General features: G+C 39.9%; 1 protein-coding gene across 1 annotated transcript in view; it reads left to right on the top strand.

Annotated features, from left to right (window-relative positions):
* LOC136877617 (ubiquitin-protein ligase E3C) overlaps positions 1-26,016 on the top strand; it is a 135,679-nt gene that overhangs the window by 79,338 nt on the left and 30,325 nt on the right. Inside the window, exons 9-12 of the mRNA XM_067151792.2 lie at positions 1,251-1,459; positions 4,172-4,361; positions 4,450-4,683; positions 16,924-17,168. Of these exons, the coding sequence (XP_067007893.2) occupies positions 1,251-1,459; positions 4,172-4,361; positions 4,450-4,683; positions 16,924-17,168 (878 nt within the window). The remainder of the gene's footprint in view (positions 1-1,250; positions 1,460-4,171; positions 4,362-4,449; positions 4,684-16,923; positions 17,169-26,016) is intronic.

The following is a 26,016-nucleotide window of genomic DNA, read 5'->3' on the forward strand; positions in this document are numbered from 1 at the left end:
TTCTTTCGTTCCTTTGTCCCGATCCAAATTCTCCTACTGTATTACCTTTTCTTCCGTGGCCTACCACTGAATTCCAGTCTTCCATCACAATTAGATTCTCGTCACCTTTTACATATTGTATTAAATCTTCTATCTCTTCATATATTATTTCAATTTCCTCATCATCCGCTGAACTAGTAGGCATATAGACCTGCACTATTGTGGTGGGCATTAGTTTGGTGTCTTATCTTGACGACAATAATTCTTTCACAATGCTGGTCGTAGTAGATTACCCGTTGCCCTATTTTCTTCTTTATTATTAAACCCACTCCTGTATTTCCCCTGTTTGAGTTTGTGTTGATAATTCAGTAGTCACCTGACCAAAATCCTGTTCTTTCTGCCAACGTACTTCACTTATACCAGCTACATCTAACTTTAGTCTATCCATCTCCCTTTTCAGTTCTCTGACCTACCACAACGATTCAGACTTCTAACATTCCACGCTCCGACTTGCAGAATGTCAGTATCCATCTTCCTGATGATCGCCCCCTCTCGTGCAGTCCCCACCCGGAGATCCGAATAGGGGACTAGTTTACCTCCGGAATATTTACCTGGGAGGAAGCCATCATCATTACATCATTCATACAGAGAGAGTTGCATGTCCTCGGGAGTTAGTTACGGCTGTAGTTTCCAGTTGCTTTCAGCCGTGTAGCAGTATCAACACTGCTAAGCCATGTTGAGTATTATTACAGAACCGTATCAGTCAATGTAAAGCAAATAACATTATTATTATTATTATTATTATTATTATTATTATTATTATTATTATTATTATCCTTTTGCAGCCGGTCCCTGTTTTAGAATGGTGTAAAAATGTCACTCATAGGGTCGGTTGGTACATGCATTTCCGTGACTTGGCAGACTGATATATGATAGCAATTTCCGAATCTGTGAGTAAAGCTTCGAGGAAACTACCTCACTCCTCATGTCCTTTTGTATACTGTAACACATTAAATGAGAAAAATATTCATGTATCGTAATGCAGTTAAACACAGGACCGAAAATAGGTGGGGAAAACTTCTCCTATGGGAACATGAGTTTTACTGTATCTAATCATTCATTAATCGTATATTTTGTTTTACAGTTGTGTTATGCATGTGTGTTCCTTATTTTATCTATATCACTCATTCTGTTATAGTGTACTGTACTTTTGCTACATATTTTCTTTCTTGTTCTATAGTATAAACCTGTGTAATCTATTTTAAATATAGGTGCAACCATGCAGACAATGCCATTTGCTCTCTCGGATCTCGTACCTCTGAGCCTAACACTGAAGGAAGTATGTTTGGGTCTGGTCGAACTTGCCTTCCCAGACTCGAGGCCGAGTGTTAGAGATGACTATCGTGCAGCTGTCCATGGCAGAGATCTCCCGCCAGCTGTCAATCCTCAGGAAACTCAGATGTGGGCTCATCTTTTCAAGGTATGATAGAATAAGCTTCAAAAAGAAAACTTTGTTCAGCTTATACCAGATATTTCTGGAGTCACTGGAGTCTCCCGGGTTCATTTTGTTTTTGGCCAGCGGTTTAAGACTGGGTGCTCTTCCTAATGCCACGTACCTTGAGATGAAAATCTCGACCCAGGATCATCCGGGATTCGAATCTTAGCCTTCCAGGTGAGAAGCCAGCAACTATGACACTGAGCTAATTATGCCCCCTCATGATAGAATGATATTTGTTAAATTTATGGTGATGTTAGTAAAATGCATGTAGAACGTTCTGTGCTGAACAGAAATATCCAAAGACCATGAGGTTGTTGTGACAACTGTCTGAATTTTACAGAAAATGTGTATTTGTACAAGGGGTATAGATAAAGTAGTGGCAATATTAATAGAATGTGATATTTAGTGAACGAGTACAATTGAGGTACATTCCTTCAGTGTAGTTACACGCAAAGTCTATTACCTTTTGCCAAATATCAGGAAGCCATTGGAGACTGTTGGCAAGGTGTTCTCTGTTGGTGGCAGTTACGGTGCACCGTACTGCGTGGAGTACAGATGCCATGTCAGGAAATTGGCAGCCTCGGAGGTGTTCCTTCAACTTCTGAAACAGGTCGAAGTCGCAAGGACTCATGTCTGGTGTATATGGAGGGTGTTCCAAGACCTCCCAATACCACTGTTGCAATAAGAGCTTGAGATTGTTTACGATGTGTGTTGTTGTGCATCGCGATAGGGCGATAGTCTCTCAATAAATGTGGACGTTTGCGCCACATAGCCAGGTGCAGATGTCGCTCCACTGTTGAAATTCGTCCCTAGCCACAGCATGTGTAAGAATAACACCCTCGCAGTCTATATTGGAGGAATTTTATATCAGTATGGATCAGTATGCCAACCCAAATTTTAATCTGAACGAAATAACAGAAAAAGCAAACATCCTTTTCAATGACATAAATGCTGCCATTCCTCCCTTAAAATGCATTTATTTAAAGAGTAAACAAAAACAAAAACACACAACCGAGTCTCCGAAGGACACGCCTCTTCCTACCCCAACTCTTGCCCCACCACCTCTCTCCTCCACTGCTGCAATAGCTAGCCCCCATCATACTCGAAGCAGTGTACGGTGCACCCCCGACAAGCACACAGATGACAGGCCAAGACAGCATGTAAGTAAGTAACGCATATTCAGCATTTTATAACACTTTCATAGACATTCTCTTTTCTTTCTTCTGCCTAGATAACCTGGCACAGTCCAACAGATCGTAGTTATGAAGTTATCGTAGTTATGAGCAAATCATAAGATTTTAAATTTATTGTTCAAAATACGTGACTCGCGCCTGTCTCCTTGTACAAGCTCAGCAAGATATATGATAATTTATTACCAAACTTCCTATTGATGCAGATTTTATAAAACATAGTATCTTTTAACTTAGTATTAAGACATTTTTAAAATTAAAATAAGTGTATTAACATTGTAACACTACAATCAAATGAATGAGTATATGAATGAACATCAAGATCAGAGCCATTACAACGAACTGGTGAACATTTTAGACTTTTAAACTACTCTTCCAAGCATATTTTAATACTACAGCACATCATTGTAATTTAACATTAGTCCTTCGTAATTTGTAAGTGTTTTAAATTATATGTTTTTAATAAGACTAAGGTTCTTCAGCAGCTGAAGATTACCAATACAAAGGGTCAAAACCGGTAATAAAACCAAACCCCATGGCACTACAGCCCTTGAAGGGCCTTGGCTTACCATGCGACCGCTGCTCAGCCAGAAGGCCTGCAGATTGCGAGGGCTCGTGTGGTCAGCACGACGAATCCTCTTGGCCGTTATTCTTGGCTTTCTAGACCGGGGCCGTTGTCTCACCGTCAGATAGCTCCTCAATTCCAAACACTTAGGCTGAGTGGACCTCGAACCAGCCCTCAGGTCCAGGTAAAAATCCCTGACCTGGCCGGGAATTGAACCCGGGGCCCCCGGGTAAGAGGCAGGCATGCTACCCCTACACCCTATGCAATGTAAAAAATATTTTAAGTACCTTATAATAAATAAATTGTATTGATTAGGCAGAAAGTTCCTATCTTTATATTTGTGATCATGAGATACCCTTAGCGAATTTCAATCGTGTTGTATAATAATTTGGCTTGCTGAAAATCTATGTATAACTTGACTGCTCTTCTTCTCCCAACCTTCCTGATTTTTCAGTTAGCCGGTTGAGTGGCTCAGACGGTTAAAGCGCTGGCCTTCTAACCCCAACTTGGCAGGTTCGATCCTGGCTCAGTCTGGTGGTATTTGAAGGTGCTCAAATTCGACAGCCTCGTGTCGGTAGATTTACTGGCACGTAAAAGAACTCCTGCGGGACTAAATTCCGGCACCTCGGCGTCTCCGAAGACCGTAAAAGTAGTTAGTGGGACATAAAGCAAATAACATTATTATTATTATGATTTTTCAGTTAAAGAATCATAAATTATTGCATTTGTGAACACGTCATGGACTGAATGATTTATGAATTCTCTACATCATAGCTTCATTTGGGGTTATTCAACACCATCCACAGAGGCAGCTTATTATTATTTATTAATGCTGAACCAATTAATTTGAAATTCTTAACTGTTGAAGTAATGTATTTTTGATCAATATGAGGGAAATTTTGTTTGTTGAATTTTTACTATATATTTTTCATTTTACAGGTAACTGTGGGCTTAGTTAGGCAGTTGCATTCTCGAGATATTCGCCGACCATTTTGCCCAGAAGGTCATTGGATATCAAAGCAAGTGGTGATACCTCTGGACAAACCATCTGACTTCTCTTTAAGAAGACATCGTTTGCGTATATATAGACCCTTTCAGGGCTTAAGAGTTTTTACAAAGGAGGAACTGGGTAAGTTCTGTCCATTTTGAAAATTATTAGCAGTATAAATGTCAACGAATTTGTTAAACGAGAGAAGTTATCTCTCTTTTGATTTCAGAAGAAGGGCCCCCTTTATCTACGAAAGAAGTGCGAACAATTACTATTCTTCGTGAATTGCCATTTGTAGTCCCATTTCAGAAACGTGTGTTAGTTTTTCAAAGTTTGGTGATCAAGGACAAAATGGAACACCAAGGAGAACACAGTCACTTTTTACAGGGCCCAAGCATCCAGATAATAGTGAGGAGAAATTATCTTTACGAAGATGCATTTGACAAATTATCTCTGGACAACGGTAAGTTAAATGTATTATGCTTGCTTGTAGATCAAATTACCTTTTAACCATACATACATACATACATACATACATACATACATACATACATACATACATACATACATACATACGACAGCTGCTCCTTTATTAGTAGCAACTATTAATTACAACTGATACAAGAGTGGCGGTACCTGTATGAATCATCTACAGTCCCCAATGTATTCCCCAACATTGTGTAGAACCTGTTGTCAGCTATGTGGAAGCTGTGATATACCTGTAGCGGTCCTTGTTCTTTGGATGGTACGAATGGAGCAGTCTGTCGCTTTATGAACTTTGGAAGCACTTTGGAAGTGGATGCCCCAAAGTGGTTTCTTCATCTTCGATATCAGATCAAAATCAGAGGGGCTGTGTGGGAAACGAAAGAGAACTTCCCAGCCCTGGGAGGCATTTGCAGAAAGTGTTCTCAATTCTTATGCAATGCTTGTCAGAGTTGATATTCCAAAAAGGAACAGTAATATTCTGCATTCATGGTCTGTCCTTGGAGTACAGTATTGCACCATTCCCACGTCCAGGTGAGGATACATGAGATCCAGACTAGCTCTTGATAAATGATTCTATCTGATTGATGTTGCCGGGTTGTGGGTTCCGCTTGAGAAAGTACGCCGATGGCCTATGGTAAATCTCAACCTACGCAGAAGGACGTCTCCAACACGCTATCAGTTGGATACCATACTTGCATGTCGCCAAAATTAATCGCAAATATCAGGTCAATACAATATTTCAACTGATTGCATGTGTCGCCAACGAAATCGCAATCAAAGAATGAGTTATTACAGTCTTACATCTAGTTTTTATACCAAGTAGGCATTAAAAAAATTATGGAGTTTCACTATTCAACTTTTATTGACTATTCAGTCCAAATATTAAGGAAATGTTACCTAACATATCGTTGAAAATGCCTCACACAACGTAGATAGCTTCGTAATGTTATAAATATCTCAATCAGTTACAGTTAAGTTGAGATAAAAAAAATAAGTTTGGAAAACTTGTAATAAGTAGCTGAAATCTAGGTCACAATTATCGATTCATTAATACCTTGGCCTGTTGAAAATCTAAGTCATATATAAATAATGTTTGAAGAATCAATTGAAAAATTAAAAAGATATTAATCAAGTAAAACATACTAAATAGAGTTGTAAGAATTAGACGCATCCAATTGGTTAAAAATGAAAAGAAAATTACACTCATTACTATATACATCATTTCAGATTATAGTTTTAAAACAGAATGTAGAACGCAGTGAAAATAGCCAAATAAATAATTCATTAAGATATGGAATCTCTTCTCTCTGAGCTGAATTGCTCCTCAAAGTCACTTAAAGTTCTGTCATTTAAACTTTAACTCAAATATGACTGGTGAAACGAATGTCACTTTGTGCTAAACCAAATATCTGTGTCCATACACAGTAGAAAATCATATGGGAAAGCAATATCTGTTTTCTAAGGACTTCAGTTGAATAATATGCTTGAAAGTTCCCTTCGTTTTCATGTTTCATAGGATCCGATCTATATATAAGCAAACTCAGGTCCGCTCTAAGTCGTGATTGATTTCAAATTAATACTATCATATGGCTTATGAGGTTAATTCACATAATTATTACCTTAATCCATGGTTAAAATTTAATTTAAGTGCATATCTGGCTGAATGTAGCATTGCCAGGTGTATTTTATTAAATTTCTAACAAATTATACCACAAGTGGAAAAACTGGCATGTTAGAAGACTCTACCTTCATCTAAAAATCCGTATATGAATGACTAAGTCACCAGTGATGTGTCAACATGCTCACATAAAATCAGGAATTAGGTTATCATGTGTGAGAGTACTAGAAAACGGTCATAAATAACTCAGTGAAGGCCTAAATATTATCATCAGCCTCTTGGCTCATTTGATGATCCTACATACTAAAACAACACTGTATTGATGGCATTTAGATTGTATCCTAACCTACTTGTGTATCTGGGAATAAAAACAGCAATTGAAAGCAGTACGTTTCAATATATATCTTAGAATGCATAATTTGCACGTAGTATCATCTCACAGAAGACTACTATGACCAACCTCTCAAATAAAAATAAATATCACCATCACAACTTAACATCCCCTTATATTATTACTTCATTCACCATTTACCATTCCAAATATCACGTAATATCCATTTCAATGCATTACAAGCACCCAATCTCATTAAATACGATGCATATGTGCCATAACCTTCACATATAAAAACATTATTCTTACCGTCATAGTGTCAAAGAAAATTGTATCATAATAAGCTGTACTACTATATTTCGTCGTAAACATTCCCTAAATACGATCTCTTAGCTTGTTATTCCGATAAAGCCATCACACATGTATATTGACACTCATATTACACTTCAAACACTTCACTGATAATGATTAAAAATATGTATTACGTTCTCTCACACCACATTGATAAAGTTGCGAACGGCTTTCACTGGTATATTACGCCTACATATGGGATTGACAGTAACATCAGATGAATACCTACATCCATGTAATTACACTTCGATATATTATACGCACGCACAATGTCACAAAACATATCAACACATAGCCAAAAATAAAGGTTTCTACTTACGAAAAACGACTCATAGGGGACTTTGCTTATTGGACCCTGTTTGCCATCTCGCTGTTGGTCATCGGGAATGGTAGGCCTCGCTCCATGGTTCTGCTTTAGGTAATCGGGTCCATCTCGTCTTCTCAGCTGACTTTCAATCCTCCTGGGTCATCAACCTCGTAAAGCACCACCATAGTCAGAGTAGTCTTTGCCTTGGTCTTTTACAACATCATAGTGGTCTCTGGCACGTTTGGAACAGAATAATACAATGCATTAGTTAGTGTTGTCATCTTGCAATTAATCTTAGTTTTGTAATGCCTATGATATCAGAACAAAATGTGCTCTGGGACAATTAGTCTCAATATAGTAGCTCTAATTGTGCTATTATTGGTAAAAACTCTCTCGCTTGCCGAGGGAATGTGATTTCTCCGTGCTTATTAAAAATGCACTTGACAGTTGGTTGGACTCTGCTGTCTACGATATGCAGTATCAGACAAATATAAAACTTCTAAGTCCAGCCGTGACGTATTTGTTGTACCAGACTTGCTAACTCCTTTTGCTGGTCTTTAAATTTCGCGCAGTTATTCAATCTCTAAAGTTGACGTTGAGCGGGCTGCCGCGGATTTTATCCTCCGTCAATATGTGATCTTAAAGTCTGATAAGCTGGCTTCTTTCTTTGCTCGACTCGGTCTTGCTTGCCGTAGTGCTGAATTGTAAAGAATGTTCTAATGGAAGTCTCTTTTTTCCTTAATAATTGGTTTAAATAATCTGCTTCTGTCATTCTTTTTTCTCAGCCTTCTAAGTATGGTTCTTTCGGTGACTACCGGTTGAAAGGATTATCATTTCGGTTCATATCGGTGTTAATTGCTTTCACATTGACATTTTAATGGCTTGAACTCCATTTTTGTTCCTACTGATGCAAATATAGAACGGTGAAATGGCACAGTATGGTTAAGGTAACACCATCACTTTCACATTGCTGGGGTTGTGATGCACGTTTGACTTTCATGGCATCGCATAAGGATGCCATTAGTTTAATAGCATACTATCGGACCCATATCTCATCTATTGTTATGTTACGGCAAAAGAAAACTTTATAATACCAATATAGCTGGTCCGTTATTGGACATTATAAATTTTCCAGCTAACTCATTCCTGGTTGCCAGCGTTTCACCCCAGTATGCTAAATTGGGCTCATCAGTTACTAAATAGAACACAGTCTCAATCGAGTAAGCAGTGAGGACGGATGTGCTGAGTGTGTGCTGAAGTATGGGGATAGAGAGAGCTCTATCGAGTGAGGATTGGGAGTTGGCAATGCAGGAGGAAGAAGAAAACGAACTTGAGCAAGAGGATGAAGGGTGAGGAAGTAATGGTGTTGGCAGGGCTGCTGGTGGCGGTGGTGCTATTAGCGCTGCTCATAATAGGTGGAGTGGAGTTAAACCCAGGGCCAGGCCCAATTAGTGCCCTAGGGTGGAAAGAGATAGAGGTGCTAAAAGAAGTGATGGAGGCGTGTCAGATAGACCAACTGAAGGAGAGAATACGTGACCATTCCAAGGAGCTAAAGAACTTGCGACAGTGCGTTAAAAGCGAGGTGGACGTGTTGAAGGAGAAGGTGGGGAGAAATGAGGTGGAAATGGAGAAAATGCGATTGAAAGTCCAGGTGCTGGAGGGGGAGGTGGTGAAACTAAAGAGAGAAATGGTCGATGGGATCCAGGTACGGATGAGGAAAAACATTTTTATATGCAGAGTTGAAGAAACAGCGATAGGAGATAAGGTGGCAGCAGTTTATAAGATAGTGAACTTGATATGGGACAGAATGAAGATAAATTCTAGTGAAGTAGATATAGACGAGGCACAGAGTGTGGGAAGAGTGAAAGGCAGAGGTGGGAGACCTATTAAGCTCACACTGATGTCTACCCTGATGGCGGACATTATCCTAAAGAAGGCAGGGAATTTAAAGGAAGAGAAGGTATGGTTGAGACAGGACATAGGTAGTGAAGCCAGCAGAGAGTTGAAAGTGCTAAGAAGACACATGTGGCGTGCGAGGAAACAAGGATTGAAAGCGTTCGTTAGGGGAAACAAGTTGGTGGTGGGAAATGGCCGCTGGGTAAGAGAATGGTCAATGGAAAGGTTGCAACATATGGACCAAAATGATTTACAGACGATTACAGAAAAGAGAGCGATAGGCATGACAAGAGAAGAGGAGAGCTCGGCGGTGGATGAGGTCGAAACGGCGGTTGGCGAGAGGGGGAGCAAGGACCAGCGTGAAGAAAGGAGGCAAGAGTGAAGATGGCCGGGAAGAAGAAGAAGAGGACGATCAGGGAATGGAGCATGATGTAAACAGTTGTGCACCACCGGAAAGTGCTGGAATGGAAGAGGCGGCAAGTACTCGGAGAGAAGTAACGACCAGGACTAGAAGTGTAAGTCTGAAAGATCTATGGGGGAAGAGAAATAAAGGGCAGGAGGAGAGGGGGAACAAAGAGTCTGTACGGGTGATTAAGAAAGGAGAGAGCAGAGAGGAAACAGAAGGACTTCGTAGAACTAGAAGTAAGTTAAATAATGCTGCTGAGCTAAATAAAAATAAGGGCGATAAGGAGGGGTTAGAGCAGGGTAGTAGGTAGCTAGGGTGTAAGATAGGCGTGATAAATATTGAAGGGGTGGGAAGTAAGTTGGGGAATGAAGAGGTTTTCAAGATGGTGGAGAGTTTTGATATAGTGGCCCTCCTAGAGACATGGCTAAAGAAGGGACATATCTAACCTGGAAGGGGTTCGTGATATGGAATAAAACAAAGAAAAAGCAGGTAAAGAAGGGGAGAACTTTGGGCGGAATTTCATTATTAGTTAAAGAAGAACTAAGTGATCAAGTTATAGATATAGAAAATGAGCTAGAAGAGGTTTTATGGGTTAGGTTTAAAATTTGGTGGGGGGAAAGAAAAAAATGTGTGTTTGGGTTTTATATACAACCCTCCAAGGGGATCAGTATATGCGAATGATTACTTCTTTGATGACCTGATAGAGGAAATAAATATTATTAGTGGAAAGTACGAAGAGGATGGACTGATTTTTGTTAGGGGACTTAAATGCAAGAATAGGATGCTCTTGTCCAGAGTATGGTAAAGAGGAAAGGAGAGTAAAGATGGGAGAGAGGAAAAGTGAAGATAAAGTGAGAAATGTTTACGGTCAGAAGTTGTTAGAAGTATGTAGGGCGTGTGACTTGTATATTCTAAATGGGTGGTGGCAGGGCGATGGGGAAGGAAAAATGACTTATATTACATACGAAAGAGGTAGTGTTATTGATCTGATAATGAGTTAGGAGGATATGTTGGACAGAATTAACAGGATAGAAGTGGTTTATTGGGTGAATCCCACCACTCCCCGGTATATATAATCGTAAATAGGGATGGAGGTGCAGGAGAGAAGAGTTCAGGAAGAGAGTGGAGTGTGAGAGGTCGCAGAGCTCCTAATTATATCTGGTCAGAGGAGGGGAGAGCGACGTTAAGCAAATACGTGGAGGAGGAAGAATTCCAGATCATCAGGGTGGGGATTGAGGCAGCAGTAAAAGGTAATAATATTGATAGAGCTGTAAAGCTTCTGGAGTATCTGGGGAGGAAAATAGCGGAGGAGAAATCGTGCAGGAATAAGGATAGAGAGGTGGGAGAGGGTTGGTTCGATAATGAATGTAAGGCAAAAAGGAAGGCAGTGCTGAGAGCATTGGCTGAGTTCTGGAAACATGGTGAGAGGGAGTTAAGGGAAAAAATTTTCAGGATGAGAAAAGAATTAAAGAAAATGATAGGAAAGAAGGAAAAGGTTTGGCAGGAGGCTCAAACGGAAGTGTTAAATAGGGCGTGCAAGAACAGGGAAGGAGATAAGGTGTGGGCGAGGGTGATGAAACCGAAAATCGGATTTGGAACATGGGTAGAGTATTTCCAGGAACTATTGGGAGAACAGGAAGGGTGGGTAAGGGTAGACGGAGGTGATAAAGTAGATAGGGGGCTAGAGAGGGGCTGCCAAGAGCTGGAAAAGAGAATAACAGGTGAGGAGGTGATGGGAGTGATAAAGAAATTGAAGACCAGGACTGCAGGTGGGGAAAGTGGGATAACTAATGTGTTCTGGAAGGAAGCAGCAGAAAATAAGCAGATGATAGAGTGTCTGGTAGCATTCTTAAACAAGATATTTGAAGGGGCAAAATTCCCTAAAGAATGGCAGAAGGGGATTATATGTCCTATTTATAAAAATAAAGGGGAAAGAACTAATCCCAGTAATTATAGAGGTATAACCCTGCTGGACTCCCTGAGCAAGGTGTACACGGGTATTCTAGCAAATAGATTGAGGAAGTGGGCAGAGGATTACTCAATTCTATCGTGCTTTCAAAATGGATTTAGAAAGGGGAGGATGACGGCTGATAATTTAATTATCGTAAGAACCATAATTGATAAATATGTGAGAATAGCAGGTGCCAAAGTATTTATTGCCACAATTGACTTCCAGAAGGCGTTCGATACAGTGAGCAGGGAGGTCCTGTTTGAAAGATTGGGGAGGGTCGGGGTGGGAGAGAAGATGAGAAGAGCGATCAGAAGTATATACGAGAAAGTCTATTGTAGCATCAGGGTGGAAGAAGGGGTGGTGAGTGGAGTGATTGAGTAGAAAGTTGGGTTGAAACAGGGATGTAAGTTGTCGCCAATCCTTTCCCTATTGTTTATAAACGACCTACTAGGTGGCCATGTAGAGAGAAAATGGGTTTACCCAGTACTAGGTAAACAAGAAATTCCAGGATTAATCTTTGCGGATGATGTGTTGTTGCTGTCGTTGACAGCTGGGGGTTTGCAAAAAAGTTTGAATAAAGTAGAAAGTTTTGCGGAGAAATGGTCATTGAAGATCAACAGTAAGAAGTCTAGGTGATGGTATGCAGGAAAGGGAATAAAAAGAAACCGGGAGTAAAGTGGGTGATAAACGGGGAAGAGATTGGGGTGGTGGTAAAGATGGAGTACCTGGGGGTGATGCTGAGTAGAAATGGTAGTTGGATGGAGCGGATTAGGTGTGTCCAATCGAAAGGCCAAGCAGCACTCTCAGTAAATAGGATATTCGAAAATAAATTTAGGGGAGCAAGCTATGTTGTACAAAGCATGGTATTTAACACGGTGGTGGAGGGTCAAATGCTATATGCTTCGGAGGTTTGGGGCGTAGAAAATGCATGTGTGATATTAGAGCAGGTAGAGAGTAGGTTCTGCAAGATTGTTACAGGCCTACCCTTGTGCACCGCGAGTGCAGGGGTGAAGATGTGTAAAGAGTATATTAAGATCGATATTTTAAAAAGAGTGCTTGGTTACTGGTGTAGATTAAGAGAAGGGATAGGGGGCCTGATCCTACAGTCGGCCTATCAAAGTCAAATGGAGGACAATTATGGTGACTACTGGGTGGACAAACACTTTAGATAGATTGGGGTTAGGCGAGTTTTATAACATTAAATGGGGTGGGAGTAACAGCATGCATTGGAAACACATGATTAAGAGGGCGAGAGATATTGCTGACATTAAAAATTAAATAATTGAAGTTCAACCAATTCAATACATAAAAGAAAGAAATGTAGTAATTACATTCTTATTTAAATGGGACCGGTTTCGACCCTAGTCCAGGTCATCGTCAGCCGTAAAAACAAGTAGGCGAAATCACACAATGTTTATGAATATTGGAGAAATGGGTCAGTTTCACACTCTGTCAGGCACAAAGTCACAACACTATCAAATAATATATGAAGATTATAAATAACTTGAAGTCGCAGACGAATAGATTTGTAGAAGCAAAACGCCAGTTCCCGGTGATTAGCGCGGCACATTCATGGTCATGCGCTGCGGTCTCGAACGCCAAAATAGAGTGGAGAATGTCTTGAAGGTCCAATATTTGTCTCGGTTGCGGGAAGTTAAGTACGTATATAAAAAATATACGACGCAAATCAGTATAATTGAATGAGTACTTGTGCTCCTGCTAAGTTCTTGGAAAACAGTTGACTTGAAAAAACAATTGTAAAGAGAAAAAATGTAGTAAAAAGTGCAATATCGGAAAACAAATGAAAACTTATTTGCACAGTGCGCTATTTTTTAAATTGAAAATTTTTTTAGGACATGACTGAAGTAGTCGAAGTTGGCGCAAGACAAGAGTTAAAAATTTGAAAGAGGAAAACCGAAATGAAGGTCGATTGGTTTTTTTTTTTTTATTAAATAGAGAAGGTAGAATAAATTAACAGAGGAAGAGTGATAGTGAAAAAAGAGAAAAAATAAAAGAGATTGAAGTTAGATGGTATTGAGGAAGGATAAGATAGGGAAATGAAGGAACAAGAATTGGAGGCCGAATGCCGGAAGAGGGCTACCCTAAAAATGTTTCTGAGGGTTAATCAGATGCTAAATCTGAGAGTGGCAAATGTAAATAGGGGGGTGAGAAGAGGGCTAATCCGGTGGTTGTTAAGTGTATATGTTAATAAGGCTGGACGAAGTTAAAAGTAAATACGTTGTGTGTATTATGTGGTGAAGAAAGGAAAGACTTTCATTTGCTAACAGAGTATAAAGAAACGCTGGCAGAGAGGCGGATGTTTAATAAACAACAGTTGGAGTGGATTTCTCATCCGTGCAATGAAGATAAGCTTTTGAGGTAGTTAGTGGCGGAATGGAAAAGTGCTGGTAATTTGTGTAGGTTTTTAACAAAAATCAGAAACAGATGTTCAGTAGCCTTAAAGGCAAAGTCTCAATTATGCCAAGAGGAGGAAGATAGTGTAGTGGTTTGCCTGACACAAGCAATGTACTGAATCACCACAGTGGAGTTGTCGACCTTCCTAGCTGCTGACGAGTAGCTGGGAAGGGGGGAGGGGAGGTGCTGGCGTGTGCCACCATAGAGAGACTTAATAGCATATTGTAATAGATGCTAGTTCAGGAGGTATCGGGTGACACATGCCATCACGTATCCAGGAAGTGAGATGGTTTAAAACTGGGGTTGCCGTACTTTGCCCTTTAAATTTTACTTTTAATTCAGCTGGCCAACAGGCCAGTTTAACTGACACTAGGAATACGACGAAGACCCAGTGCGGTGGATTTGGTCAAAACTAGCAAAAAACTGCTAGGAACTGGACCCGGGCCTCTTACTGACAACAAACATATAAGAGACGCAAAGAAATAAAAATATAACAGTAATAAGGGCAAGAACATAAATTTATTATGGAAAGGAAATAAATAAAAAGTTTGCATAGGTAAAACAAGGGGGCCAAAAATCAAATAGCCAATATTAATAATATGTGGCCCATAATCAAAATACACCATGCTCATAGATTACAGCACCTTCACACACGCTTACCTTCATAAAAGACGTGACGAAAAGTTTGGAATAAGGACATGGCATCTATATTAATTAATTGAAGAATATGAATTCAGGTGGGTACAAAACATTTCTTTGTAGCACATCGGGTCTAAACAGTCATAAGTTTAGGGAGTAACAGCCCCTAATCATAACATTCTCTGTTTCAATTCCCCAGATAAGACAAAACTCTCAACAATAAAAAATCACGTCCCCCGAGAATACAATATCATTAAGTAAAAGAGCTTAAAACAGGAGAAGAGGGAAGGGTGCACCGAGCTCATTTATACTCATAAAATAAATGCAAAGAGAAAAGGGGAAGTTACCATGGTTTCACGCCAAACAACAAAAATATGGAAAGGCAACCTGCAAAGAATATAACATATTAAACAAGAAAATAGGTAAAGAAAGCCAATGACGGGAATGTGAAACGAACAGTAAATAAATTAGACACAAAAGGTTTCACGGACTCAAACGTCAGAACCACCTACGCTCACACATAGACCAAGAGGTTAGGTTGCCAAATAAAGGGACATATAAGAACGTCAACACACAGCACATAACAAAATAAACAACCGCTCTCGAGCTCAGACAGTATGAACCAGAAAGTGGTCCATCTTAAAGAGACAGTGTGTCTCCAACACCAAAACACACAGAAGCAAATCGCGTAGTTAGCTTGTATTCATACAACACCTATATTTGGTGGACATGAAATATACAGAACACGCGATAAAATAATACAACATGAGCTCAAGCGGTATGTTAATGAAGCGACATGAGTGAAGGGTATCGGCTGGCACACAGCAAACAATCTCATACACACACACATGAATCCGTGTCACCTTCAGTTCTCAAAACAAACATAGTGAATCGGTAAAGGAAAATCAAAGTTAACACACGAATAAATTAGGAAAAACACGTAATGAGGGAAACCTTTCTAACCCAACCATGGTGAGCACAAAACGAAGCAATAATAAAACCAAGAGAAGATTAAAGAAAACTAAATACCTCAATTATATAAGCAATTCACATTCTCGAAAAGCCAAGATATGTACAAAGACATCTTGAATCTATTAAAATATCTTTTATATGCCACAAAGGCGATTTGGAAATCCAATCCTTCCATCTTCTCAAGTCAAAAATGTCCACATTCCCCACCAGAAAGATAACCCAACAAGACGGGACAGGAAAGAAATGCTTTGACCTATGCTAATGTATGAGATGCCATCTACCGGAATAAGGAAAGATTACATAGTGGTAACAACACATGATGGGAAAGAGTAATAGTTCATAGATACAAAAGTTTGCTAGGAACGTGAAGACTTCAGAAAAGGCAAACGTACCATAAAATGATATGGTGCGGTTGGCAGTGGACTAACTTTTCCCTTGTTTTCTTTATTTTGTGCTGTTTCCGCTAAGATCGATTAGGTTGTGTAACTGTAAAATTGGGAGAAAACTAAAGGTTACTTACTTACTCACTCACGCACTCACTGTGATATGCAAGATATGAAACACAGTCTTATGCACTATGCCTGTTTCTCAAGCTAACTCACCCACCAACAAGCTGCACATTCTCATCACTGACACTAGGGCAACCCGACTGAGGCATGTCAGTGACATGCTGTCGTCTGCCATTGAAGGCTTAGACCCACCATGCCACAGTTCTCTATATTACCCAGTTTATCAATATGCCATCAAGTACTGAATTGACAACATAATCTAATACAATGCCACAGAAGACTTGTCAAGATTCTTAAGGTATATGCTTCCAGTAATATCACAACCAGCATTCATCATAACAACATGCCAGAACTTTATTAGAGTGACATCTTTACATTATGTCATTTGATTTGCAAGGAGGATTTTACTAGAACATTCGCTGTCTCACAAATCGGTAAAGCAATGTCCGTAAAAAAAAAAAAAAAAGTGGACAGTCATTTCATTATATAATCAATGTGTAGTTTTAATATGTTTTTTTTAATATGTATCTTTGTAATGGCATTTAAAGTTTTCAGATCAATTTTGAATACAGCTGAAGATCACCAAATATTATAGGCCGAAACATGTCCTAACTTTATAAAGAACTTTTATGATCAACACACTAAGTATTTTATAAGAACTGAATCTCCTCTTTCAAAGCAATACTTAACATTTATACCAAATTTAGAGATAGTGCCATCTTATGAAACAACTTGCTGTTCTCAACCTGATTATTTCATACACAGTACCATTTAGTTCCGAGCTTTGTATTTATTTGATAATTTCTTTCTTTTTTTTTACAGAACCAGAGCTTCGGTTAAAAATGAGAGTTCAACTTGTAAATGTCGCGGGTGTTGATGAAGCTGGAGTAGATGGAGGAGGAGTCTTCCGTGAATTTCTTTCTGAATTGCTCAAGACAGCCTTTGATCCAAACAGAGGATTTTTCCGCATCACCAAGGACAATTTATTATACCCCAATCCGAACGTTCACTTATTGGTAGAAGATTTCCCTCGTCACTATTTTTTTATCGGGAGAATTCTTGGCAAAGTAAGTGTAATTTAAAGTTATATGTACTTTCATAGTTGCTGGGTTTTTTTTTCACTGGAAATCCATGGTATCAAAGCCTTTCTACACTGTATTTTGTTTCATTGGCTGCCTATGGTTGGTCACTAATCATACGATCAGGTACAGTAGTAAAATTTAGCAGTTTCTAGTCACTTCATTATTTTCATGGTATAAGACTTAAATAAAACTTAATGAGCAAATGTAAGTTAAGAGGCAACGTTGTACCTAGGTAGATTTAATAACAGGTGGGTGATACTACACCGTTTTCCATATAAAACCTAACCACTGAGACACAGCTGAGTCAATGCTCGCTGGCAGCTGGCTTTCCTTACACCCGTGTCTCACAGCCGGTCTTCGCTTCTTCTGCGTATACAGTATGAGAAAATAAACTAAACTCATACCTCATAGCAAATGCTGGAAATGTCGTCCTCTGCTGCTAAACAGCCATTGAACCCAGCAAAACATTTCAATTAACATGGTTTAGTTTCGCCAGTGTGATGTTTCTTATTGCACGTGCTGCAGGATCACCTGATTTTAAATTATGCGCACATGTGCATTTGTAAGTTTTGAGTTAATAATTTTGTTGCTGTATGTGCAAAAGTCACTGAAACCTCAACTTGCTGTGCTAATTTCAGTACCCTAGTGACTTTCGTGCTGAATGTTGATGTCTTGCTCCAGTTTCATCGTAATTTTCCTTCTGTTAATACTGTAGGTCTTCACATGTGTTTCTGGTTTAGCACTGAAACAGTAGTCTCAATTTTATTTGCAAGTTCTGATGAGTAAATTGCCCTGGGAACCTCCTGATAAACTCTGAATGAACGCAATGACCCGATTCATATTTATAAGAAAGTTTACATTAAAAAATACAGTGCTCGAAAGGTAACTGTCCTTCCATCTTCGCAAACTATCATGGACTGCTGACTGACTGCAGCGTGGGAAGTGAAGGACAGGAAGTGAGTCAGACAGACAGCCAGCCACATGTGTGCGGTCAGGTTTTATGTGGAAAACCCTGTTCATGTGTTGTCTTTTTGTTTCTCTAATGTTGAATCATGCTTACGATAGTATTGTTAGCGGTAACTGTGAAGAATAGATTTTCATTTCAGCATCTAGGCTGTGGAGGTCAGATTGTTGTAGTAAAGGTACTTGCGTGCTTAATAAAAATACACGTACAAGAAAATGGAGAAATTCAAATCTGTATCATATTAGTGCAGTTTATAATCCTAATCGTCAATTCCAATGGCATATAAAACAGCAGAAAATCCTCCTGTCAGCAACGTTTCTATTTCAGTGAAGCAGTTGCAAAAGGTACTTGTACTCCTGAGAAGTGGCCTATAGTTACACCTGGCAGTAGGTATAAAATGCCTCTGGTACTTCTAAACTTGTCTTGGAAAAGTTTAGGGCAAACACTGCAATTGATGCACAGTTCTTTGGGTATTGGAGGGAACTGTGAAAAATGGGTGACCAGGAACAAACATCAAGAAGGTGGGCATAATCACCCTTATGACCCTGACAAGAACGGCAGAAGAAGTGGTAGATTGTATGGAAAAGAGGGTATAGAAATAATGGGCTTGAGAAAAGTTAAATGGAAGGGGATAGGAAAGAAGAGAATGATGAAAGGATATACACTATACTGGAGTGGTGGCCGAGAGGTGAAAAATGGAGTGGTCGTGATAATTTCAAAGCAGCTGGAGGAGTATGTGGATATGGTAGAATACATCGGCGACAGGATAATGAAAATTAGACTGAGAATAAGGAACAAAGTGAAGGGCTTCATACAAGTGTATGAACCACAGAACAGGGACTAAAGGGGAGGATGTTCAGGAATTCGACACGCAGTGCTGATCCCTAAAATTATACAGTGCCTCATGAACTGCAACTGAAAAATACATATTTGATTCTAGACTTCTTCATAACATTGAAATTTCAACACACAGTGCTCCCTAAAGTGTTATAGTGCTTCATAAACAGCATCTGACAGAATTATTTAAACTTCAAATTTTGTGTACCTGTTCATTATCTTTTATACTTACTTGTGATTGGCTGAAATTTCAACACACAGTGCTCTCTAAAGTGTTTTAGTGCTTCACAAACAGCAATTGACGAAATTATTTAAACTTCACATTTTATTTACCCGTGCATTGTCTTTTATACTTATTTGAGATCGGCTGATGATGACCAGGAATAGTGGTCGAAACCAGTACCAATTATAATTAAGTAGGAATGTAAAACTTACATTTCTTATTTTAATAGCATTGAAAGGTTGAACCATCATACCGTATTTCACGGCATAATCGTCGCCACTGCGTAATCGTCGCATCCTTTATTTTCAATACAAAAATCGGACTTTAAACCTTTAATTACATAATCGTCGCACGTCCAAATTTTGTTCACTAATCTGGTTAAAAGGTAAATGGAACTGCAACGTAAGTTGCACATGAATGCGCAATTTAAATACGTGTATGGTTTATGGGCAATTTGGCAACACAGTCACGTTTGCGACATGTTGCACAACGCATAAATAAATAATACCGGTATATGTACGACGCATGGCTTACCGGTAGACTATCGGCAGTTTGACAACGTGGTCGCGAGACAGTGTACTATTTATTCACCACCTACATATTATGAGTTCCCATTTGAAATACGTAAGGCTGTAAGTGATCACTTATCGGCAACGTCGCCAGGAAATACCGGCTAGGTAGGTTGAATGGACCTCGAACCAGCCCTCAGATACAGGTAAAATTCCCTGACCCGGCCGTGAATTGAACCCGAGGCCTCCGTGTAAGAGGCAAGCACGCTACCCCTACACCATGGGGCCGGCTCCTGTGTTATTGCGCACGAAGTGAAATCCAAGACGATAACACAGATTTCCACGGAATTATTCAGCCGAATTATTTACGATGTCTCAGTTGTCATCGCTAGACTCTTATCTTACTACTACGTCATAAGTGTCCGGGCATGGGATGAAAACTTTTATCCAAGCAGTCAAGATAATTATTATCCAATGCTATTAAAGTTTTATTTTATAAACTCGTCAGTAATGTAATGTAAAATCATCAATAACTGGGAAGAAATATTAACCTAATTACCGTATGTTTAAAAGAAATTGAAAAAAATGAATGTTTGTTACTGACGTCTCGGAATACAGTCAACTATACAGTAGATCTACACCGCGCTAGCTAGAGCTCCGGTTTGCGAGCTTTGCGCAAGCGCAGTAGTGCGTCGCAACCAACGAGCTAAACTGATAAATTGTTGCATGCTTCCTTGCTGCCTAACAGTATTGGCTGCTCTGGAATGGACAGATCACAGATGCATTTATTTGTTTCAGATTTACGTGATTACTGTAGACATGTGTGCATGAGAATTTAAGTTTTTAATTTGTGTTTTGGGTGTTTGCAGAAATAATTTGTTTTAATAGTGAACAATTATGGAAAGTCATTTATATCGCAAAACATTAACGTGTGAAGCATTTATAAGCGATTATGGGTAAATATAGAAACTATTCTGCGGGCTTCAAGCTAAGCATAATTGCCTTCGCTGAACAGCACGGGAACAGAGCTGCAGAAAGAAAATTTTCTGTGAGTGAAAAGTTGGTACGTGACTGGCGGAAAGTAAAAAACAAGCTAAAAAGCACAAACCCTTCTAGACGCGCGTTTAGAGGTCCTAAAACAGGGAAGTTTCCTATAATTGACGAAGAAGTGTTTAGGTACGTCAGTGAAATACGTAACAGTGGCTGCAGTGTATCATATGAAATGTTACAAATTAAGGGACAGGAGGTAGCACGCAAACACAACATACCGGTAACTCAGTTTAAGGCGACTCGTGGGTGGATTAAGGGGTTCATGCGACGACACAATCTGTCAGTGCGAAGGAGAACAACACTAAGCCAAAAGTTGCCTGCTGATTACACGGACAAGATTGTAAATTTTCACCGATTTGTCATACGTTTGCGCAAGGAAACTTCGTACTTGCTTTCTCAAATCGGTAATGCCGATCAGACTCCAATCTTTTTTTGATATGCCTCGCAACAGCACTATTGCGCTAAAAGGATCACGGAGTGTATTAATGAAAACCAGCGGTAGTGAGAAGTTGCGATGCACGGCAATGCTAGCCATTACAGCTGACGGGAGAAAGTTGCCGCCTTACATCATTTTCAAGAGGAAAACGATGCCTAAGAATATACAGTTTCCCCGTGGAATTCATGTACGAGTGCAACCAAAGGGTTGGATGGACGTAGAACTCATGCTGGACTGGGTTAAAACTGTGTGGAATAGAAGACCTGGTGCACTACTAAAACATCCAGCTCTGCTTGTTTTAGATAGTTTCCGAGGTCACCTCGTGAATGGAGTGAAGCAAATTCTCACTACAAATAAGACACGACAGATAGTCATTCCTGGTGGCCTAACATCTGCTTTGCAGCCACTAGACGTATGTGTTAATAAACCCTTTAAAGACCACTTACGTCGATTTTACAACGAGTGGATGATGAGCGGCGATCAGCAATTGACGCCCGCCGGAAATATCAGGCGTCCACCCTTGGACTTATGCTCGTGGCTGAAGAAGAGTTGGGATCTTATACCACCTGAACTAGTCTCCAAGAGCTTCAAAAGGACTGGGATTTCGAATGCACTAGACGGTTCCGAAGATGACGCAGTGTGGCAGGGAGACGAAGAATCTGATACTGGTATTAACAGAGGCGTGGATGGCGCATCAGATAGCGAAACCTGCGATAGCGACACCGAAGATTTGGAATAAATTGCGTACCGGTAAGTCCGCATTTCACAACAATGCGATAATTTTTTGCAAGTGTAATATTTTAACTTTAATACTCAAATTAATGACAAATTAACTTAATACGTTCGTTTTTATTTTCAGGTTGGAAAAACGTTCGCCGATTTGTTGCGAAAAATTATGAATTTTGTTTTAGACTATTTTAATTATTTTGATGTATAAACGCGAGTATTACGTGCATCTTAAATTTGTATCAAATACAATTTAGTTATAAATACATTTTTTGAGTAATACAAATACTGGTATTAAATATTCATCGTATAATGGTCGCACCCTACAATTTTTTTAGAAAATTTCGGTATAAAAAGTGCGACGATTATGCCGTGAAATACGGTATATCTTCTTTCGACTTAATAGACAGGTGATGTTGAAGTGATTATAATAGGAGACTTAAATGGAATGGCGTACGGCTTTTAGTGCCGGGATGTGTCCAAAGACTCCTGCTCGGCAAGTGCAGGTCTTTTGATTTGACACCCATAGGCGACCTGTGCATCGTGATGAGGATGAAATGGTGATGAAGACTACACATACACCCAGTCCTTGTGTCAGGGGAATTAACCAATTACTGTTAAAACTCCCGACCCTGCCGGGAATCGAACCCGGGGCTCCTGTGGCCAACGGCCAGCACGCTAACCATTTAGCCATGGATTCAGACAGGAGACTTAAATGCACAGGTGGGAAATGAAAGACAAGGAAAGGAAGAAGTAATAAGACCACATGGATATGGGAAAACGACTGAAGGAGAGATGAATGGAATGATGATGTTGGCAACACATGGTTTTGGAAGATAAAGAACAGGAAAATAACAAGGTATGGCTGGGGTGACAGAAGAATAAAATCAGTAATTGTTTCTGTTCTGGTGGAAAGAACAAATCATAGGCAGTTGATAGATACATGAAATGGCATATGGCTTTTAGTGCTGGGAGTGTCCGAGGACAAGTTTGGCTCGCCAGATACAGGTGTTTTGATTAGACACCCGTAGGCAACCTGCGTGTCGTGATAAGGAGGAAATGATGATGAAGACGGCACATACATCCAGCCCCAGTGTCGGCGGAATTAACCAATTATGGCTAAAATTCCCAACCCTGCCGGGAAGCAAACCCAGGACCCCTGTGGCCGAAGGCCAGCATTCTAACCATTTAGTCATAGAGCCAGACAGTTGATAGATGTAACAGCTTTACTGGGGAGAGGGGAGGGGGGGGGGGGGGCAGGCATTCAGTGGAGATCGCAGAGTTGTGATAGCAAAAATGAGAGTGGAAAAAATGGAAAAAATTAAAGGAGATAAGAGATAGTAAAATAAAAGTGTGGAAATTGAAAGATGTACAAGAAAGATCTGGTAGCACATAGGTTTAAATTCACAGGCGAAATCTCAAGAACCTTCCAGATCAAAACAGGGGTGGAGTGGAGTGGAGACAAAAGCAGGACTTGATTAAATCCCAAATTTCATATTCCTAGATGTTTGGACAGAAATAAATATTTCCAAATATTGAGTGCATTTTGGTACAATTTGATATCCTTTTAAGAGCAAAACATGTCATTCTTTGTTTAATAGTGTTTTTTATTCCTTGTTTAATATACATACATATATACATACATACATACATACATACATAATCATTATAGATCGTTATGCCTTTCAGCATTCAGTCTGCACGCCTGTGTGAATTTACTAAACGTCGCCACAATCCTCTATTTACAACTAGTGCTATGACCTCATTTGATTCTATACCTCTTATCTTTAAATCATTAGACACTTGAGTCTAACGATCGTCGTCTTGGTCTCCTTCTACTTCTCTTACCCTCCATAGCAGAGTCCAGTATTCTCCTAGGTAACCTATCCTCCTCCATTTGCCTCACAAGACTCCACCACCGAAGCCGGTTTATGCGTACAGCTTCATCCATCGAGTTCACTCCTAACTTAGCCTTTATCTCCTCATTCAGAGTACCCTACTGCCATTGTTTCCACCTGTTTGTACCAGCAATCATTCTCGCTACTTTCATGTCTATTACTTCTACCTTATGAATAAGATATCCTGAGCCCACCCAGTTTTCTCTCCCGTAATACAAAGTTGGTCTGAAAGCAGATCAATGTAAAGATAGTTTTGTCCAGGAGCTGATTTCCTTCTTACAGAACACTGTTGATCGCAACTGCGAGCTCACTGCATTAGCTTTACTACACCTTGATTCAATCTCAATCACTATATTACCATCCTGGGAGAACACACAACCTAAATACTTAAAATGATCTACCTGTTCCAGCTTTGTATCACCAATCTGACATTCAATTCTGTTGAATTTCTTACCTGCTGACATCAGTTTAGTCTTCAAAAGGCTAATTTTAATACCATACTCATTGTTAATAGTGTGTTTTTTTTACAGGTATGTTATAGTGTAATATTTATGTTGAACTTGTGTATTTGACAGACTGAAAAAGCATTTAAGTTACATTTAACTGAGTTTGACTCAATTTTGTAATCACTCAAATAACATCACATACCCTCTCAACACATGAAGTTTTATTTTGTTCACTCTTCACCTTCTGGGTGCTTTAAAAAAAAAAAAAAAATTGTCAGGCAGTGTATGTTAACAAATAACTTGGACAGAGAAGTGAAAGGGGACAGGCCAGTTGGGAGACCAAGGAATAGATGGATGGACACTGTGAAATCGGAATTCAGGAAGAGGAATGCCAAGTGGGAGGACATACAGAAACATAAACTGTACTTTGACAGGAAGAAGAGGCGAGCGCTTGTACACCACACCTGGGAAACTGGAGCTGGAAATGATGAAGATGTCATGTATTTTCGCTTACTTGTCATTATTACATCTCCTACGCCTACCTTTTCATGGAAACAGTTAGGACTAAGGAAGTTAAGGATTCAGCGCCTTCTTTCACAGGTACAGGCTATATTGCAAACCGAAGCTGATATTCTGCTAGATAAAGTTGCCATGTTAGCTGATACATTATTGGAAGTTTCTCCACTGCCTCTCCACACCAGTGTTTATGCTGTCAACACACCGCCAAATAGTGAAGTGAAGGAAACCAACTCTCACCGCGCATAGATGAACTCTAGTAATAGTTGGCAGAACTGTAAACATCTATTCACGCATGTCCTCGTTCTTGGGGCCTTTTGAGCCACACTCTTTCTCGCTCTTGGAGCCATTTGAGTCACCCCCACAATAGCCGTGAGTCGTCACAGAGAAGTGCCACTGCAGGTGTCTGCTGGTACCACCATCGGTTCCACGACCAAGGTCGGAAATGCAAAACACCATGCAACTACCAGTCAAACTTCGACAACCAGTGACGATGGAAAATGGTTGCCCAACATGTGGTAGCTGCTTCTTTATTATTGGTGTATTGGTAGGAACAGTAAGCATAAATTCCTTATCGACACCAGCTCCTATTTATGCTCTTTCCCATAAAATTTCCTGAAGCTTCATCTTTATACCGAGTGCAAATAATTCCACTGTTCACACGTACAGAACTTGGTCTTTAAAGCTGAACTTCGGTCTTCAACAATATTTCTCCTTGAGGTTCCTTGTAGCCAACATTGCAGTTCCGACCATAGGACCAGATTTTCTTGCCTACTACCACCTGCTCGCAGACTATTGTAATAAACATATAATCGATGACATCACCGGATTAATTGTGCCTGTGCAGCCTGGAAGCTTTGGAATAGCTTAGCATGAAATGATTCAAAGCTGTCACTACCTTCCGCTGATCTTACGCGCCCATCTGGAACTCCAAAAAGAAATAGAGCATTCCACAATACTTTTCATCCAAATTACACCAGGAGTATTGGTCTCCAGCCTTGCTCATCGCCTCACTCCGGACTGTTTCCGGATTGCCAAGAAGGAATTCGAAGCGATGCTCATGGAAGGCACAGTGCAGCGCTCGGAAGTATCATGGGCTTCATCTATCTGCTGGTACCAAAGAAAGATAGTGGTTGGCATGCATGCAGAGACTATTGAGCCCTCAGTTCATGGACAATCCTGTCATGACTTCAGTCTCCAAATATGCGGATGTAATATACAACAGCAC

Source organism: Anabrus simplex, chromosome 7 (genome assembly GCF_040414725.1).
Source record: "Anabrus simplex isolate iqAnaSimp1 chromosome 7, ASM4041472v1, whole genome shotgun sequence".
NCBI lineage: Eukaryota > Metazoa > Arthropoda > Insecta > Orthoptera > Tettigoniidae > Anabrus > Anabrus simplex.